General features: G+C 38.1%; 2 protein-coding genes across 2 annotated transcripts; one reads left to right on the top strand and one right to left on the bottom strand.

The window, feature by feature from the left end:
- slc2a6 (solute carrier family 2 member 6) lies at positions 1-9,957 on the top strand. Its single transcript, XM_006640631.3, has 10 exons — positions 1-202; positions 1,308-1,461; positions 2,458-2,664; positions 2,915-3,014; positions 4,036-4,247; positions 4,660-4,809; positions 5,184-5,292; positions 7,183-7,377; positions 7,862-8,007; positions 8,442-9,957. The coding sequence occupies exons 1-10, from the start codon at positions 147-149 to the stop codon at positions 8,601-8,603; spliced, it is 1,491 nt and encodes a 496-aa protein (XP_006640694.2). The 5' UTR covers positions 1-146; the 3' UTR covers positions 8,604-9,957.
- A 237-nt stretch (positions 9,958-10,194) lies between these two features.
- Positions 10,195-21,637, bottom strand: cacfd1 (calcium channel flower domain containing 1). Its single transcript, XM_006640630.3, has 5 exons — positions 20,951-21,637; positions 17,120-17,192; positions 16,289-16,414; positions 15,726-15,833; positions 10,195-13,610 (listed from the first exon to the last, which is right to left on the bottom strand). Exons 1-5 carry the CDS (start codon positions 21,060-21,062, stop codon positions 13,520-13,522), a joined length of 510 nt encoding a protein of 169 aa, XP_006640693.1. The 5' UTR covers positions 21,063-21,637; the 3' UTR covers positions 10,195-13,519.
- Positions 21,638-21,641: the final 4 nt, after the last annotated feature.

Below are 21,641 nucleotides of genomic sequence, written 5' to 3'. Positions count from 1 at the left end.
CCTTCAGGGAAGTCCCCCGTGTGTGCCGTACTGTATATTAGTGTGCTGGCCTGTACTGCTGCCAGTACAGGCCAGCACAGAACTGTTTTGTGTTCATATAGAACAGGGTCCAACCAACATCCCTGGCGAGAAAAACTGATAAAGGAATGACTGACGAAAGGACGCCTCTGATTACAAATGGCAACACCGTAATATACACCAGGTAAGATAAGAATAGTATCCAGAAGAGCAATTAATGCATGTGATTGAAATATATATATATATTGAGTCGAGTTTGTCTTTATATACATTTTAATACGCCTGCTCTGTACTACAGTTTATGATTTTTAATAAACGTTTAGGAACTTGAATTGTTACATTCACAACACGGTTGTTTAATTTGTTCTGTTTTAAGGAATGTACAGTAAACATTCGAGGCGCAGGTATATGTTTTAACAAGGCATACTGTATAAGGTTTAACGTTACATTAGATTTTCTGGATCGAAACAATCCGGCGCTTCTGGAACAAAAATACGGACACAATCCCCCAGAAAACATTAATGTTGCAGTGACATGAGAGAAAAAAAATAGTTGCCCTCTCCAACTGTGCATATTACGCACCAGACTGTGAGTACGGAGAGTTCCGTACGTTTTTCGATTGGTATTAAGCCTATCCTACTCCTTTGGTATTAAAAACGGTTACCTTGTCGAGTTGAGACTGAAGAAAAATAAGAATGATCTGATATCGTAATTTATTGGAGACGCGGAGAACAGTAAAGTAATTTAATGATTGGCTTGTCGATGTTTTCTTTTCTAAGGCATTTTATACATAAAACAGTATGTAAGGACATTGTTAATTCGAATGAAGTTTCCTTTTTTATACTTTTGTGTAGAAAACCTGTTAAGGTTCCCTTTTCCACTGATGGAAGACTTGCGAAGTTACGAGATTTTGCAACCTTTCCAAGCAGTTGCAATCAGTTTCCCACATGTCATTTTGCAATCCATATTCTTCGATGGTGACATTTGACTTTTGTTTTGAAAGTGCATTTTGCATTTTTTTAAACAAATATTTTATTGTTGAAAAAACTGAACTAATCACTGCAATCGTGGTATTTTCAAATAATATATATATTCAAATAATAAATCAGTTTTAATGACTCTTCACTTTTCTGCAATGTAATACAACCAAAATTTGAACATAGTGCCATAGGCCTGCAATTTTATTGTTCATGTGCCAGGTTTCATTTATGTGGCTTTGTCACGTAAGATGCTACAGGTAATGCAACAGAAAGAGGAAAAGAGTGTAGCTTCAGTTTTTATTTCCACAGCAACAAGAGATTGTTTCTCGCTGTTTTCGCGGCTGTTTTGGGGAACTTCAATTCTGGATTCTCCCTGGTTTACGCCTCTTCTGCTATTCCACAACTGACAACCATCGACAACCCCAACCTGAGAATGAACACTCTCATAGCCTCCTGGTTTGGGGTAAATATTTTTTATTATTAACCCAATACAGCAATCATTATAGAAGGCAACTAGCATATAAAACATATAAAGCATATGAAAGACAGCACAAACAAGGGTAACAGGACTAATTTATTGTGTTTTTAATGCCTTTCAGCATTTATTCTGAATCTTCATATGGAGGAGTCATAGTGTTACAAGTTTAATTAATGGATTATTGGCAATAAATGGCCTGCAAAAAAAAACTGGATAATGTTTTTAATTATTTAACAAAAGCCAAATAATTAGACCGTTTGGGCTCCTCTGGAACCGTAAGACCCTGTGTTTCTGGTCCAACCGGACAATCGACATGTCCCACTGCTACAGGAGTATCTGTAGATAATAATAATTAATAATTGCTTACACTTATACAGTATAGCACTTTTCTGGACACTCCACTCAAAGGGCTTTTACAGGTAATGGGGACTCCCCTCCACCACCACCAATGTGCAGCATCCATCTGGATGATCTGACGGCAGCCATAGTGCACCAGAACGCTCACCACACATCAGCTATTAGTGGGGAGGAGAGCAGAGTAATGAAGCCAATTCATAGAGGGGGATTATTAGGAGGCCATGATTGATAAAGGCCAATGGGAAATGTTCCTGGGGTTAACACCCCTACTCTTTTCAAGAAAGACCCCGGGATTTGTAATGACCACAGAGAGTCAGGATCTCGGTTTTACATCTCATCCGAAGGACGGCACCTGTTTACAGTATAGTGTCCCCGTCACTATACTGGGGCATTAGGACTGCAGGGTGAGCGCCCCCCGCTGGCCCCACTAACACCTCTTCCAATAGCAACCTTAGTTTTTCCCAGGAGGTCTCCCATCCAGGTACTGACCAGGCTTACACCTGCTTAGCTTCAGTGGGTTGCCAGTTGTGAGTTGCAGGGTGCTATGGCAGGGGTTATAGACTCCTGTTCTTGTCATCAGAAGTGTGCATTGCTCATGTGGTTCTCCTTACTCTCTCTGCACAGTCTATGTTCACACTGGGAGCTGCGGCAGGGGGCATCAGTGCCATGGTGCTTAATGACAATATAGGGCGGAAGCTGAGCATCATGGTCTCGGCTGTCCCCTCCGCCGTGGGCTACCTCTTGATGGGCAGTGCCCAGGCTGTGTGGATGCTCCTCCTGGGTCGCTTCCTCACAGGATTTGCTGGAGGAATGACAGCAGCTTCCATACCAGTAAGTTACAGCCTGAAAAACATTCACCCTATTGCTCTTAGAGAGAGATCACCTTTCCTAGTGAAGTTTTTCATAAAGTTTACACAAACAAACCCTGTTTTTCATTTGCTGTCTTCAATTAATAACAGTGTTTGTCTGTGCAGCTTAGTTTACATGTAATTGACCGCAACCAGATTGCTGACAGTAGGTTTTCTTTTAAGAAATAAAAAATGCCAAGATGCCAGATTTTTAAAAATGAAATGTCTTTCAGGTGTACGTGTCTGAGATTTCTCACCCCAAAGTGCGCGGCACATTAGGATCTTGTCCCCAGATAACAGCTGTGTTTGGAGCCCTTGCCCTCTATGCTCTTGGTAAGAATGATCAGAAAAGTTTGGTCCTACTGCAACCTGTTCATTTGACTCTTATTTTACTTTAGGTGAAAAGGAAATCTAGCAAGAGGGATGAGAGCTCAAATTGTTGTAGTGACAAATCTTTATGCTGTGCAAAATCAAGCCACATGTTAATTTCTGCACAAGGCACAAGTACTCAGTTTAGGGCTATACAGAAAAAAACACTGGTCCTTGTGACAGAGTGCTTGTTATTTTTTCTTTCTTTCTGAATGTGAAATACTCCAGTACTTCCCCCTACCCTTCTGGTATGTTTGAGAGAGTGTATGTGATACGAATGGAGTGTGAATGAGACTTACCCTTTTGTTGTTTCCCAAAAATCACTGCAGTGGTTTTTTTGGAGTATTGTTTTGTGTTGATCAAGATGGCCACCAGTCACCTTTCCTGTTTGTAGTATCACACAAATGATCTTAAAGGAAAAGGTTACTGGTGAGCCATCTATAAATAACCGATGTAAGGTTAGTTGTTTTCTTTAAGTGAATATATCACAGCTGCATGACTCTTAAAATTTCTAAGTTATTTTGGGATGGTTTGATACTTTATTTTGATCAATTTGCCCATCTCTGTTAACAAAAATGTGAGCGAGTCCCTTGAAGAGGATGGGCTTATAAAAGGGACTGGGGGAGCTCAGTATGAAGGAGGGTGCCTTGGAGGAAAGGTGTGGAGAGTACTCCTGTGAGGGTTTTTTTTTTGTTATCCCAATATTTTGGCAATAAATCCAGTTTTGTTTGCATTTGAAGACTGCTTGTGGGAGTTTCGTTTCTTTTGAGCCAAGCCTGGTCACTTGGCCGGTGACAGTCCTTTGATTTGCAATTAAGATGTTGGCCTTCTGACATTCATGTCTTCATTTAGCTATACCCTAGCTGCCTTGTCAGTATGCTGTAGCTGGTTCATATTAGTGAGAGAAGAAAATCATCATGAAAGCATCTGTTTCCCTACAAAGCCGTTAACTTCACTGTGGCCCTCCTGTGTGTTCCATTGGCAGGGCTGGTGTTGCCCTGGCGCTGGCTGGCTGTTGCAGGGGAGGTGCCCACCCTGATCATGCTGATCCTCCTGTGCTTCATGCCCGACTCTCCTCGATATCTGATTGCTAAGGGCAGGTCGGACCAGGCTCTCAAGTCGCTGGAATGGCTGCGGGGCTCTGGGTCTGACTACATGACGGAATACTACCAGATCGAGGAAAGTGTCAGCCTGCAGGTACTGAAAGATGCTGATTGTCCTGACAGGGAGCTGGTCCGTCAGTTCTGATAATTTCTGGTCAAATATAATACATGTTTATTGTGCATAACAGGTTAGGAGCATCTGGTACAGTTCAATAACTCTATTTCCCTTCTCTCCTTTCTCTCAAACAAAATGTGACAAGCACATCACTTACAATGTCTTACAGATTTCCAGTAGAAAACAAGAGAACTGCAACAAGCATAGCTCGTTTTCAAGATACATTCTGTATGTGGTTTGGGATACAGACTGGATAGGCTAGGGAAAAGTATCGCATCACATTACATCATGACATGCATACAACAAAACTGTATTGTATCGTGGTTTGAAGATTATCACCCAGTCATTAGGTCACTAGTGTCCGGGTTTTGAAATTTGAACTTTCCTGCAGGCAAGAATCACCTGGGCAGAGCTGGGCACACCTTTCTACTACAAACCTATTCTGATCTCTGTGGTGATGAGGTTTCTACAGCAGATGACAGGCATCACTCCAATCCTGGTCTACCTAGAACCCATATTCAACATGAGCAAAGTCATTCTGGTGAGAGACTTGGAACAATGCATTCTCTACTGGAGACAGCAGCTGCAGTGGTGCCTAGAAAAAGTTACACTTAGAGCAATCCTGAAGCAACATTTTTTGAAATATTTGTCATTCTTCTGGTATCACAATATGCATTTTTCCATTTGCGTGAGGTTGTACATAGTTGTATATAACAGTTTCAAAAGTCCAACATAAAACATACTGGAATAAATCAGTGATGATAGAATACAATCACAGTTTACTTACAAAAATCAGTTTTCTCATTGTTTGGGAATTGTTTTGATTCAGACAGGTCTTTTATCCAGTTATGTAAGGGCTTTATAATAAAAATCGTCATACCTCTGAAGAGGGATAAATCCTACTGTTTTTTCCAGCCAGGGCAATATGATGCAACTATTGTGGGAGCTGTACGCTTGGTGTCAGTGCTGATTGCTGCTAGTCTGATGGACAAGGCAGGCCGGAGAATTCTGCTCTTCACATCAGGTAATGTGAGGCACTGCTGTCTATAGAGAATTCTCATTTCTCTTCCACTAACCACTTACCTCAAAGACCTCTACTCATCAAAGTGCATTGACTGTACTCAGTGAACATTTTTAAGTTTATTACACTAGAAATGTAAGCATGTTTATGACCTTTTTACGACATTTTGTATGTCTCCCTACCAATGTGTAAACCTCACCTAGATAATGCGACAGCAGCCAAAGTGCACCAGTACGCTCACCACACATCAGCTCTCAGTGGGGAGGAGAACAGAGTGATGAAGTCAGTTCAGAGATGGGGATTATTTGGAGGCCATGATTGGTAAAAGCCAGGGGAAAATGTTTCTGGGGTTAACACCCTTACTCTTTTTGAGAAACATCCTGGAATTTTTAATGACTACAGAGAGTCAGGACCTCGGTTTTACTCTCAATCTGAAGGAACACAATTACCAGCAGCCATATCACCCTGCAACTCACAACTGGCAACCCACTGAAGCTAAGCAGGTGTGAGCCTGGTCAGTACCTGGATGGGAGACCTCCTGGGAAAAACTAAGGTTGCTGCTGGAAGAGGTGTTAGTGGGGCCAGCAGGGGGCGCTCACCCTGCGGCTCATGTGGGTCCTAATGCCCCAGTGTAGTGACGGGGACACTATACTGTAAACAGGTGCCGTCCTTCGGATGAGACGTAAAACCGAGGTCCTGACTCTCTGTGATCATTAAAAATCCCAGGGTGTTTCTCGAAAAGAGTAAGGGTGTAACCCTGGCATCCTGGCCAAATTTCCCCATCGGCTGTTATCAATCATGGCCTCCTAACAATCCCCCTCTGTGAATTGGCTTCATTACTCTGCTCTCCTCCCCACTGATAGCTGATGTGTGGTGAGCGTTCTGGCGCACTATGGCTGCTGTCGCATCATCCAGGTGGATGCTGCACATTGGTGGTGGTGGAGGGGAGTCCCCATTACCTGTAAAGCGCTTTGAGTGGAGTGTCCAGAAAAAGCGCTATATAAGTGTAAGCAATTATTATTATTATTATTATTATTAACACTGAACTGGAGCATTAGGACCCACACAGACTGCAGGGTGAGCGCCCCCTACTGGTTCTCTTCCTCTTTCAGCAGCAAACTTAGGTGTGGAATCATACACTGTTAAACTTGTTTCTAATTTCAGAAGGTATAAACCAATGAAAAAGAACAGTGAAAAGACAAAATAGAGTGCTGTAGAGAGGTTTTTGTTAATATGTTTGTTCATCAGGTTTAGGTTACAATGCAAGACCAGATATAATATAACAACATTTCCCAAAAGATCACCTCAAACAGAGACACACTGGACCAATTAAAAAAACCCAACAAAATATAATAATTTAATAAAACATAGTAGTTCATAAAATCTATACAAATTTCCACAGAGTTCTGGGCAGTAGCCCCTCAGTCACCTATTCAAGGTGTTATCATTAATGAGAGAAGATGACTTAGGATCTTAATGTTGAGGTGAAATGTTTTTCTGTTTAATTGGAGGTTAAGAGACCACAGTTTGGGAACACCTAACCTTTAACTACATTACCCACAAGAAAGATATCCACTTGCTTCATGACTTATATGAAACAAAACCGCAAGTACATACAGTATGTGGAAAAGAGGAAGCACATTCAGGACTGAAAACACAAGGCATGTCTTAAACAAAGTGTTAGTGGGATCTGAAATAAACACATCCATGCTGTTCATGTTGTCACCTGGGTATCTTCGAGGAATGGCTGAGTAAGATTCCTGCTTCTGTTAGCTTCTAGCTATCAAATGAGAAAGATTGACCAAAAAGCCTTCTTTGTAATCTTTCTCATGCTAATATTCTCATCTTCTTGTCAATAGCTTTTGTATTTGTGATCTTCCCCCTCTTGTTCAGGATTCCTGATGTTCCTCTCCATGCTGGTCCTGTGCCTGTACACTCTATACACGTCCTGCCCAGCCCACAACGTTAACCTCACTGCCATCCCCTCTGGACTCATCGTTGCCCAAGAGCCCGGGAGTCCCCTCCAGATGGCCTCCCCCAATCTCGTCACTCTCATCCCACTCATCGGCACCATGGTCATCATATTCGGTAAAGCTTTTATTCATTAAAACAAACGATGACAATGATGATTAGAATTTGTTGATCATGCTGGTGGTATCATTTAGAAAATGGTGGGGCAAAGACTGATCCTAAATCCAATATTGATCATTAGATAATCTAACCATGCTTTTAAAATATTCAAATAATAGATTGTAGAACAGTAAATTTGCAGGCCTTTGTCAGGCTTATTCCATTAATGTTGAGTGCAGCATCTCTGAGGCAAATATGCTACAGCCTTATCATCTGTGTCATTAAAGGCAAAGTCATCTTGCTTTAAAAAAGCCAACACCTACAGAGACCCAGATTCAGCAGATCTTGTAACCCCATTTTTTAAAGAATTGTATACTAGATGTCAGGATAAGTGTCTTCTTCCTGAAAACATGTTCTGCAGTGGCCGGTGTCAGTGTTAGCATTGTGTGGTTCAGCCTGAAGCATTTGGAAGGTGATTACCTGTTGATTTCCGATCCTCCAGGCTACGCCATGGGCTGGGGTCCCATTACATGGCTGCTGATGTCTGAAATCCTGCCACTGGGGGCTCGAGGGGTGGCATCTGGCCTGTGTGTGGGAGTCAGCTGGATCACGGCTTTTGTCCTGACACAGGTCTTCATGACAGTTGTGGTGAGTTTATCTGTCCCTTCTGTGCCAGGCAACTCTCATAAGTGATGTGATGAGCTTGAAGCTGAACTGACAAAACACTTCTGGTTTTAAGGCACATAAGATCGGATTAAGTAACATTTATTTATGGGCTTCTTGATGTAGAACCTTATGCAAATGTAATCTATGAAGGAGAGCTCTGCCTTCAACACATTAATGAGCATGCCAGGCTCTATGGTGTCTGCTTTGAGCACTAAAAAATAAAGGCGGTCATAAAATAGTCCAATGCATTTTTGTTCTAAAGAGTCTTGTGTGCCAAAAGCATTCAAAATTAAAATAAAATAATTGTCTGTCATATATACTGTATTAGAATTTGCTTGTTGAATATTGTGCAGATCTGAGAAGGATTTAATAACAATAAAGGAATTACATGATCTACCTGTTTTTATGTTCTACAGGAAACCTACGGCCTGTTTGCTCCCTTTGCATTCTTCTGTGTGATAAGTGTGATCAACCTTATTTTCACCGGAGCAGCTGTCCCTGAGACCAGAGGACGCTCCCTTGAAGAGATAGAGAACTATTTCCGGACTGGACGCACATTAAGCATCAACCGCAGATGATGCTAAGACTTTGGGACTTTCTGTGGCTTACTGCCAAAAATACAATTTGCTGCTCAGTAATGTAGGAGAAATCTCCTTTTGTGACCACTCAATGCAGGTGGAGCAACATCACAGTCTAAATCTGTACAGTGCCAATGAGGTTTTGTTGTTGCATCTCTCTATACCTCAAACATCGCAAAGATAAACTTTTAAGATGGCAATGCACTTTGTTTCAGGACTCTACGCATCAGATGGGAAACAGTTTGAAAAATGTCTTTTTTACAAAGAGATTTACTCAATGAATTTAATAAGTCATGCACAATTACAAATCACATGCTGTTGTGTCTTGAAAATTAGAAAACAAAAACAAGCCAGAGCAGTGTTATACAATATATATAGGGATTGGGAGATATATTTGGGCATCTGAAGATTGTAACATTACATGCAAGCTAGTCTTAAAACTTCCTAAAAATTACTGTAAATCCAGAGTGTAGTTCTGTGATAATGACAAATGTTCACCAGGACCTGTAACTCTGTTACAATACAGTTCAGAGTTTTGGAAACAACAAGTACAAAGAGGATGGAGGCAGAAAAAATATTTTTGTCTTATTATTCTTAAATAAAAATCACAGGTGGCTACCACATTCACACTGCAGGTAACAAATGAGGACTGGTACAGTAGATAGGCTCTTCCACCATGCCCACCTGTTCAACATCTGTTACAGGCTCCATGTGAGAAATAATGCGATTGAATAAGTCTATTGCCAAAAAAAACACATATAGGTATTTTTATAAATACAATATATTTTACAATAGATGCCTGACAGATCACAAAAATTGTGTCTTGAGTTTCACCAGCTGCACTGACAACCCTGGCTAATGGCATCCACCAGCTGAAGTGTACACTGCCACTTGAGATATCCCAGTAAAAGTTGGACAGTCACACCACTAGGGTCTTTGGAGCACCAATATTTTTCGTTTTGTCACAGTAATCCCCTAATATCTTTTTTATCTTTTAACAAGTTAAATAATATTACCCTTTCCTCCAATTTCCCTATACATGGAATTTCCAAAGTTTAAAACAGTGCTGTACACTGTATCTTAGTAATTACAATATTTCCACTTGGTCATATGTAGATTACACTATTATACATGTATATGATATACTGTATACTATATTGAGCTATAGGTGTGTAGGTTTCAAGGTGTCATTTATACTAAAAAAGAATGAGATCTATATATAAAAAGGGATGGTATAACCTTTTAAGTCTATAAAGTCTGGTATATTTTCAATTATATAATAATGTCTTGATGATGACCTTTCCATTAATGTTATTCAAATTAAAATAATAGTTTCCTTCACCGCCTGAAATAATTCCTAGTCAGTATGTATTTTAATCAACAAGTAATTTACTATTATATCAAATTTCCGAGGATTAAAAAACTTCTCCAATGTTGCTTTATTGACCTGGCGTCACATAAGTTAAAAACATCATAATTTAAAGCAGTATAAAGGTTATACTACAATGCACATGCACAAGTGAATGCTGAAAAATTAAAGACCGCTCTGGCTGTTTATTTACTTAATGAAAGAATGTACTTTACAAAGTGCCCGTAAAAAGACTGAACTGGCTTTATTTATAACAAATATACAGGAAATTAGAAAAAACAAGCAAAAATGTTTTTAAGATCAAGATCTCCAAAAAAGGGACAAGAAAAGTCAAACAAAGTCACCCTCAAGCGGAGCTTTTGCATCTTTTACAGCAGCAGCAATGTTACCTGGAAAAAACCACAAACTTGATCTTACACGTTAACATTACACGTTACACGTGCAGGAATTATCATGAATCAAACTTCAATAACTGAAGGATGGGAGTTTGAAATATCCTCCTTTGAAAACTAGCTTTCTATACATAAAGGGAGTAGTTGACACATACCTGTATACCCCAGGGACTTCAATTCAGATTAAATTGAGAGTTTTTGAATTTTGAATTTTTTTTTAAATGTGTTATTCATTTTCAAATTCACTGTTTCACTGGAACCAGCAAGCAAATCTAAAATAACGAGAGGAACAGCTATGCTGAAACTGCCCCTTTAACCTTGCTTTAGTAATGCATACATTTACAAGACTGACAGGAATTCTTTGTTGCTTCATCTGAAAGCTACATGAGAAGAACTATTTCCAAAATGCACAGGACAAATTAGGGGCTCAGGGGCAAAGCAGCCACAATTGTAAGAAGAAAAGAGCACAATCCAAAACATGATTTACAATCCTAAATGTTTTTACGTATTTTGAATGATGAATTCATCTTACAGTGCACTGCAAGATTCCAAAACCCTTCTGGGTAATATTTTAATTAAATACATCACACATGTGATGTGCAATTCTTAAATTTACTGATGGATTTGCAACACTTGAATATGTGTTACACATTTGTCCCCATTCCTTTGAAATTCTTTGGAACACTACAGTGCCTCATCTTCTGTACTGGGATACCTCCTGTATTAAATCTGAATATTAACACAGAAGTGTTTGGAACTCTGTCAGCACTCAAGAATAAAACAAAAAAACAAAACTGGTATTTCGTTTTTTTTAGAAGACCCCCCATTATCAGCAGTCAGGAAAAATATATATAAAAATATCCAAACAGCTTAATCAAGGTGTTTACAAACCAAAGGAAAACGTGGCTTCTCTAGGTTAGCTATTAACTATTAAACTATTAAACACATTACAGGGACCTATGCAATGTACACTAGGGATAGTCTTGGTGTACTGACTTCTCAAGAACAATTAAAGATAGATCATTCCTTTTTAAAAATGAGTGGTTTCTGCATCTATCAACATAAGTATTGCTCATTGGAATAAATATGTTTTTTAGCATTAATTACAGATTTATAGCATTATATTTCCAAAATAGATCCTGCAAGATCTATTTTTAAAACACTGTAGTATGTCAGTTTGCTGGTGTATAGTGTCCTTCATACTAGCTGGTGTATGAAGGCAAATATACTGTATTACAAAAGATATATGGTACAAATGTACTTTCTGTAGATGCATAGATTCTCGTCTGTGTGATCAGTTAATTTCTGTAACAAAACCATTCTACCCACAGTTAGAATGCCGTATTATTTTTCTTGTGTACTTAAATGTATGATAACTGGTCTACATGTTTATTGAGGTTTTTGTGCTTTAAAAAAGACACAACACCTTTGTTGCATCACCTTTGATGGGAAGCTGCTTTGGTGAAGTAGAGGGGAAAGAAAGCTAAATTTGGCAAGGAACAGTTCAGATTGTATTAAGGATTTAGCTGAAACCATTAAAAATCAATTAACTCATATAGCATGATACTCATTATTAGTATTACACCCCACTGTATTTTGCCATCCACATTCACTATCTGCAACATACCCAGCTCCCCCAAAATAAAGACAATTACGTTTTGAAATCATACGAGATATCTTTGTATCTGCTCTGCTGTAAAAGATGCCACCATGCACATTTCAGCATCACCAACAATAGGAGACAGAAACATAACACCGCCACCTAAACAAACTAGAAGCTAAACACAGTGCAAACAAAATGAAATCTGGAATGCCAAAGAAAATGTAAAACTATGTGAAAACTTGAGTTATGGCTGGAATCTTAATGTATAAAAGACCATGTTTACCACAGACCAAAGGAACATTCTATCACTGATGAAAATACTATAAATATCAATTACAGTATCTATTTCCATATTAATTTGTATGGTTTTGGAACAAGTCAAAAGCCAAGTCCGGTCTGCACTAATGAGACAGGGTTCCATTTCACAACATGGCAGATTAGCATCTTTAGGGTTATATCATTCCTAGTTTCCTTTAGCTTAACTAAAATATCCTACCTTATACAAACCTTAAAAAACACATGCTTCCATTATGAGTGTGTAGTGTCACACTGAGGTATTTTAAGTATCACTCTGCCTGAAAAATACGGTTTTTCCAGAGAAAAAAAAACTTCACAGTCCCACTTTTGTAACAAAACATGTAACATTTGTTTTATAACATTACAAACAAAACCTGCACCCAGACCCAATTTCATAAGTGATTATTCAGTTAACAGAAAACCGTTTTTTTATTTTAATCAATAAATGTGTTCAGAATCAAATATAGTTTAATTTAATCATGCTTGAACAGTATGCATAAGGAATATTTTTTAAAAGTAGTCAGTCATGTAATAGGTATGTCTCCTACCACAGCAATCATGCATTATATTGTCAGAGAGAAATCAAATGAAATTTCCTTCTGCTTAATTAGTAAAAACAAACTTTCCTTTGAGGAGTTACCCAAAATAGCACCACATTTTGAAACACGAGTTGAATTAAAAAAGCAGTCACAACACAACTAGAATGACTGCTGCTGGGAAATTTTCTTGTTCCTGCAGTGGATGAAATTATTCCTTTTGGGACATCTATTGCCAACAAGATGTGTGATATTCCAAAGGCGTTTATTTATAAAATTGAGCAATCACTGTATTTGTCAACACATTTGGTAATTTCTCATAAAATCAGTAGCTTAAAAACTTGCAAACCCATGTAAAGACAGTCTTAGGACACTGGCCTTTCTAGAAACAAAGAAAATAGCTATTGTCAGAATTGTCCAGCACTGTAAATGATTTTGCCCCATGAAAAAAATCCCTTTTTAAACTTGATTTGGTCTACAGCAGTTTTCGATTGCTTGCTTTTGAAAATTCTTTAAAACTTCAGATGTCAGTACAGATAGAAGATACAGCTTATACATTTTTAAAACCCACAAAGAAAACAGATGTTAAAGCATTATATTAAAATAAGACAGAATATATTAGTATCTAATTCCAGCAGCTTGATAAAAAGGTAAATGGCGGCCCTTGGTTTACTGAATGCAGTATTAAATGTTTAGTGGATGAAGTTGCCATATTAAGGTTATTGTGCTACTCCATCAGTAGTTCCTGTCATTTTTTCCTCATCTCCTTGCTTCTGGTGCTGTAGACGCGCATAACTGACTGCATCTCCCCTGTAAAGAGATGACAAAAACACTGTCAGGAAAAAAAAAACTCGGTGAACCCTTAATCATTTCAATAAATGTGATTTACTACAGTCGTCTGCCGAGTCACGAAGACATAAAGGTTACAAATGAGAGGAGGCCATGATGCACCTTAATAGGTATATGGATTACATTTACAGTTTGTCCACTTTTCAAATTTCAAAGTAGCAGAGAGCAAAATCTAAAAAAATTACTAAAAGCAGTTAATAAGTAGTATAATTTCAAAATGAGAGAGAATTCAGTTTAAAATAGTTGTAGCATCCATCTTTTTTATAGTGTCTTTTGCAACAAATTGCCACAAAGCACTTTACAGAAATATATATAGCAAATGTTTTATGTACAGATAGATTAGGCCTTTGGGCATGGAGGTGAGAAAAACCTGATCAAGGCACTGCAATTCTGAACTTTTTTGCAAGTATAATGCAGTGCTGTTCAAAATGAAAGCACACACAGACGAAAACAGCAGATATTAGGGAATGCTGATTCTGAATTTTGCATGCTCGGTTTGAAAATGTGTGTAGACTGTAAGTGCTGTGTTTTACTGACACAATGTATATTTCTGAGAGTAAGAATACAACTTACCTTAAGTAAAGTAAATAAAACATGCATCTTTAACCTCTGACTCTCATTTTCTGCTGATTTATCTCCAGTCCAACACAGTCTAACTGTTAGCTATTCAGTCATTTAGGTATTAAAAATCAGGTTTGGTATTGGAAAAGACTCATAACATGATAATATTACTGCTGTTGAAATCAGGATTTAGGAACCTGTTACCTGCCTTCAAGGGACCTAATCCAGTGGGGCACCTCAGGCAGGAAAGGAGAAAGGGGAAGAAAAGTGCACTTGCCACAGACTGACAGTATATACACACAAATCCACAGAAATGCTTTGGAAACCAAACGTAAAGGTAGGAGAACGTGAACGGTGTTATACTTTATCAGCTTGAAATGCTACGTGCTTTGTGTGTTAGGTCAATGATTTTAACAGAATAAATTTAGCCTTAAAATGCTATCATGATTATAGAGCTGCATATTATTCATGTTGTCAAAGTATTACATAGCTGATTAGAGATTAGATATTTTTTTCTGTTAGTTATTTAGTCATAGTTTAATTGTTTAAAAAAATGTATAAAGAGAAGCAGGCAGCACTCCAAAAGATCTTGAATTATGACAGTCTACACTGCTCAGATATAATGTATGCTGTTGTCATAGCGATGAACACAGATCCCTTGTGCTATAAGAAGAGAGACAAAAAGAGTGTGTGAACAGCACATGACAGTACAAATGCAGCTCTACGTAAGTGACTAAGAAATTTCCAGTTCTCCTGGAGCTGATGCAGAAATGTCTGCATTTGAAAGTGTTTTTTTTTTCTTTTACACGTAGTGCAATATGCTGTACATCTATTCTTCACATCTCTTAAGGCACAGGGTGTAATAAGTGTTACATAAATGTAACTGTGACACATTTCCAGTTTTTGCAATAAGGGAAAATGCATAGTGTGATATGAAGCAGGGGTTGTAGCATAAGACTACTAACATACTTATCCATTACATATTCCCCTCAGATATTATTTTGTACATGTTAATAAAACAGCAAAAAGTAATAAGAACATTTCAATTTCTACATAATGTTGGGAACAGACACATTTACTCCACTTGACTCCACATTGGATATTCTGTTATATGGATCACTTTGCTTTTTACTAGTTACAAGAGGAATGTGTCCATTTTTTGTTTTAGCATTCATAACAATGCCTAAAAGACTATTCCAAAAATAAGCCTTTCCTACCTACAATTTTTCTGCAAATAGGTTACGTTTTCTAAAGTCCTTTGTTTTTCCAGACTTCTTTTCTAGATTTTTCTAAAACAATTTTAAAAGCACTTTTAAAAGGTTAAACATTGCTTACAGTTTATAAATACAATTCACCAAATACCAACAAAGTTGTATTCCATATGAAGGTGTTAATTGATGTTTTAGGCAATTCATGAGACTACTTTTAATAGTGGGAAAAAGTAAACTCTGCAGAATTTTACAGATACAGGCAAATACAGAATGCAGACAAGTCAAAGAAGAAAAAAATACTTACTTTTTCCCTAGGGATGCCAACCCATACAGGACACCTGTTCCAAAGGCTATTGCATTTCCCAACAGCGTGGTGATGGAAATACTTAGAATTACTGGAAATAATGCCATCCTGCAAGACAAATAAATTTTAGCATTTTATATAATTAGATGATTCCCCACTTTCACAACATCCAAGCATTCCATGCAAAACATTTTCTATCACAAAATGTAATGTGCTTTCAAAACCTTACAACCATACAAAACCTTTTTTTTAGTTCATCATGTTTACATTTAATCAAGTAAATGTATTAATTTATAATCACATGCAATTTCCCTATGTAGAAACATTAATTTAAAGGAATAGAAAACAAGAAAAGCACATTGTATTTATGAACTTTAAGAAAATGTTGAAACTTCTCTATTCTGGGAACAACAGGCTGTGTTTTACTGGTGGCTGTGCAGTGAATGAAAATAAATTAGGGAGGGTGTAAACTCACTTCTGAGCTGCACTCTTAACTGAAGATTTCAAAGCTCCGGTATAAATAAAATCAGATGAAAAGGCTGCCTAAGCCTAGAGATCCTTACCCACAGTAGAAGAAAGCCTTCTGCCAGGGACGAAGTCTGTCAGCTCGGGCAGCTACTGCATTGGCGAACTCAATGAACTGACAGCAGAATGGAGCTTCACATAAAAATAGGACAAAGGCATTTAACCTTGAAGGAGAAAAGGAATAAATGTTTATGTATAAATGTACAGCACTCTATTAATTACATAAAGAGATACATTTCATGTACAGACATGTTCAAAAGTTACGAACTTCCACTTTCTGACAGTGACTGGATCACAGAAATAAAAGTCTATTATCCAGAAACAAAGGAAGTATGACAAATGTGTACTATTTACACAAAAATCTGAATTGTCAAAGTCATTTATTTCTTATTCACATTGCCGGCCCCCTCTGCATCTTGTCATTAATTGGAGGAGTGATGCGTCTCTCTGACAGCATTGTATGTCCACAGGCACCCTGTATCTTTGTTAATCAGAAAGGTGTGAAGGATCAGAAGGGTCACTGGTGCAAGACAAACAGAATGCACTCTGGCTGACAGAATGTACAGCTGCTTTGTAACCAGTCCCAGTTAGCAAACAACACAGCACAGACTCAAGACCATGTTGGGCAACGCCTCTCCATGATGGAAACAAAGTTCCACTGACTTTGCAGACTGTGCTAATCATTAGGATTACAAATCACAACATCTTTCTTTTTAAGAAGGGGTCTCACTCAATTGTGCAAAGTACTTTAAAATGTCAATAAACCTTGGCAATTCAAATAAGCATTGAGCATTACAATATAGCATCAAAACACACTCAGGGCCACAGTGCAATTATCATGTTACCATGGTCAAATCTGAAATACTTACACCATCCACACGCCTGCTGCTATGTTTAAGGGGTTGATCGTAACACAGTTCCAGATTCCTGCAATTGCACATGCTGTCGAGAAATAGTAATGCAAAACATATGGCAAATTAGTCAATACGTTGTGATTCAGCTTAAAAATCAAAAACACTTTCACAATGATTGTCTATTATACTCTTACAATGTACCCTAGAAATATGTGATCTATAAAGCACTGAATGGAAAAACCAAAAAAACTTCAAGTGACAAACCAATGACGTTTTTTTTTAATATGGACATCATAGCTCTGATAAACATCTTTTATCCTCAGTTAAAATTAATAAACAGAGCCAATGTGCACAGGTACAGCCTGGCCACTCAGAAAACACTTGACTTAAACTACTAAATTAAACCCCTCTGATCTGGTACTATGGTAGTGTTTTCTGAAAAGATTCCTGCAGAAGAAAAAACAAATTAAAGTTTTGCTGCGTGTACACAGGCACACATTACCAGAAAATACACTTATTTGTGGGAGGGGCTGAGACAGCCAGGAACCTGGAAAAATTGTGCAAGGTGGGACTAAAGATTGCAGGACTATGGATATGGGACATTTCACAGGCACAAGTGAGAAATACCAATTAATCTAAGCAGCATGTTTTTGGAAAGTGGGAGGAAATGGGAGTGTGTAGAGACATGCAGGTGGAAAAACAAATATTAAGAGGCAGGAGAGAGACTCAAAATAGAGATTACATATCTCAGATGACAGGGTATAGATGGCAGTAGACATGACATAACATATGAGAAGCAAGATCTGACCTTGTATTTAATTCAAAAAAATGGTAAGAATCTGCCATGATTGTACTACTGATCTTACGGACATTTTGTTCCATACATTTTTGTGATGGTAATCACACTCGGTTATTATTATGTGCACAAGAAGACCAGTGGGATGTAGACTGCTCATATTACAGTATGTGCTTCTATGTTAATCTTTAAATAACTCAGGTGTACCACTTCCTTAAAAAAAAAAGAACTAAATTTCTCAATTAAACAAGTGACCATTAAATCAAGTCAGTCAATAATGAATCTGATACTGCTGTAGTTCCTCCAATATCACTGAACATAAAGAGGTAGGATTAGCAAAGCTAGCATTAAGATAATATGTATACAGCAGAATAGATTTTTACTGCAATTTAAACTCAAATATCACCAAAACAAAATGTCAAAATAAGACAGGACAGAATATTCATGACAATCAGAACAACAGAGAGAACTGCAATGCCCATTTCTAATGTGAAGCTTTATTGTTTGTGAATACAGCAGCACATTGAAGTCTAGAGAACTGTAGGTTTGCTGTATGAATATAAATGAAACTGTTTTATTGGCACTGGGACATGTAGGAAGCATGTTATTTTGAATAGAGCATATTTTTCTATACACATGCATGAACACAGAATTCAATTTTGCCTAACCTCCAGAAGAATTGCAGAATTGTTTTTCTAGTTGTACCACAGCATTCACTTATAAATGAGGAAACATCACAAGGCTGTCCTTTCCAGAACTGCTAAATTAATCATACCTGTGCATTCTTGTAAAAATTTAGAAAGCTGTGATCACTCCTTACTATATAATCATTTTTCTTAAGATCATAATAATGCAGGTGTTCCACTGTTCAATTTAGAATTCCAGATCACTGTGGTCAGTTGCCTCTGACAGCTATATTGATATAGAAAAGACATCTGATAGATATAATCAAATATGTTCAACATACATATTAAACAAAATCACAGAAAATGGGAACAAAACAACAGAATGACAAATTAAGATATATTTTCAGTATGAAACATGACACACTGTCAAAATGAAAATATAAGTTTAAAAATGTGTATGTGTATGTGAGACTATGTGTATGTGAGACTCTATGAATTGGCTTCATTACTCTGCTCTCCTCCCCACTAATATGTGGTGAGCGTTCTGGCGCACTATGGCTGCCGTCGCATCATCCAGGTGGATGCTGCACATTGGTCGTGGTGGAGGGGAGTCCCCATTACCTGTAAAGCGCTTTGAGTGGAGTGTCCAGAAAAGTGCTATATAAGTGTAAGCAATTATTATTATTATTATTATTATTAATAATAATAATAATTCTTGCAGCACTTACACATAGACCTGATCTACCTTTGGCCAGATAGCTAAGGTTCCTCCACTGATCCTGTGCAACTGCTGACCAGCAGGGGAAAGTTGTCCAACTGCAGTGTTCAACTGATAATGGTATTGTTGAGTGGGGAGAAAATGCAAGCAACTGCAGTCCTGTGTGATCATGCATTGTCCTGCTGGAAAACTTACCCTTCTGGATTGGTTACAGAAAAGCTGTTGGCTCAAGCACTTTGTCAATTTAAAAGTGAGAGCAATCAAACAGTACAAGTACACAAGTACTGTTGTGTTGAATAGAATCCTCCCCACATCATAGCTCTTTCACTGCCCCATAGGTTTTCTTAAACAATGAATCATCAGCATAATTTACATCCTCACATGTTGTGTTATGTTTGTGAAGGGCAAACCACATTCTTCAGTGAATAAAACATCCCACCATCATCTTCTAAGGAGCCTCCAAGGATGTAGATCATATTCATGCAGATGGTAAACTACAATCATTCTGCTGATGTGTGGGCTCTTTCTTCCAATTCCTAGTGCTGTAGCCACTGGAGACTGAAAATGATTATGCAGATAGGTAAGACAGTAATGAAAGTCCTGGGCTGACGTGGCCTTCCAGGACATAGACTATCTAAGTGCATTCCCTGTTTTTTCAGGGCCAATCTGTTGTCTGTTGAAACAGAACACCTCAATGTCATTAACAGGCTACTTTCACTCCTGCAAACAGAAACCAGGTGATCTTTGTAACGCAAACAAGGAATGGCTGCATATTGTGTTCTTGTGTTGAGCATATTTCTAAGCAGCTTTTTATGCATCACATAATTGAGGTAATTTTAACTCAAAGACACAACAAGAGCACAGCATGCGAACAATACTACTAAATTAACGTCATTATTTAAAACAGAGCTAACTCGTCACACATGTGTCCAATGAATTACTGCTATAAAACAGACTTGTGTTTTAAATGTGCATGAATCTGGAAAATCCTTTTAACATTACAGAGTAACCCTCCCTGTTTGGGTGCACATTAATAACTGCTTCCAGTCTGAGGAACAGTTTGCATTTTCTAATCTGGCTGTTGTAGCAAACCATCCACCTATAGCTAAATGTTCTTTTTGCCAGTAAATCTGTAAAGCAGGGCCGCACGAATTGTAACTACAACTGCACCCAACTGTGTCCGAGACAGGATACAACTGTCTGAAGAAAGTCCTTATACCCAATTAAGAAGTCAATCAAAACATCCATTATCATAGACAAACGATGAAGTCATTTTAAATTGAACACGCTATGTCGTAAACAATGTAACAGGTTTGTCACCACCAGAATGAAATGAATGGATTGTGCAGAAAATGGACTTTGGGCACAGTAAACACACAAAGACATTTCAGGTGCAATGATCTCCACGCACATTCCAAGGGGCGGAGTGCAACATCTTACTCCCTCTAACTGGACTCCGAGGACAGCTTACGGAGCGTTTACATTGTTGAAAATGAAACACGTCTGATGAAACTACGCTTAAGGAGTCTGAACTACAATAAGAAGTGTGGAAAAATAAAGGCATTCTGAAATTCGTTGCATATCAAAGAGAAGAATGGAAACGTCTTCTCTCCAGACTAGTTGTCCCCAGACTGTTGGTTAAAAGTAACAAAGGTGAATCGGCAATGAAACAATCGTTAACACCCTGCTGCATCCGGCTTACTTACAGATTCCTCCCACGACTCCAGCAATTTTGCAGATCCACCGATACCACCAAGACATGCCATCGTCATCGGCGCTGCTGGCGTTGGTAGCGGCTGGCTGCTCCCCGGAGCTCATTTTACCCCAATGAATTATTCAGCGTTGTGCTGTCTGAACAGCTCAGTAACAATGGGTCCCCAGTTTTCGGGCTGGGACGAGCAGATACACCCGCTCAATAATTAAAAGTGATCTTTCGTTTCGTCTTTCAGGAATACGTACAACAAAACCACGTTATCCAAGAAACAAACCTTCCTTGAAAGAAGTGATAAAAGGGTGAATTTTAAGGCATAAACGTATTCCCAGCCAGATAAAAGACAAATAATCTTTAAATAAAACGTCTTTGATATCCACTTTGAAACGGCTTAGTTACAACTACCTTTTCGACTTCTTAAATTTTCTGCCAAATCCAATTTCTTATTTTAAGTTCATTTCAATCAGCTCGGACTGAATTTAACTAAATCTCATATGAAAATTACTATGAATTAATTTAACACACAACGTCTCAATTAGTACTGCGACAGTCCCGTGTATTTCATTCATCATCCGGTATCATTTGAATCCTACATACGTTTCCTTTTGTAACTTTCTCGGTTTTTCTTTACCGATAAAGATCCTTCTGTTTCCACAGCTGTTCGGCTCAACCCGCGATGCATTCTG

This window comes from Lepisosteus oculatus, chromosome 24 (assembly GCF_040954835.1).
Source record: "Lepisosteus oculatus isolate fLepOcu1 chromosome 24, fLepOcu1.hap2, whole genome shotgun sequence".
Classification (NCBI taxonomy): Eukaryota; Metazoa; Chordata; class Actinopteri; order Semionotiformes; family Lepisosteidae; genus Lepisosteus; species Lepisosteus oculatus.
This window is presented reverse-complemented; position numbering and strand designations above follow the sequence as displayed.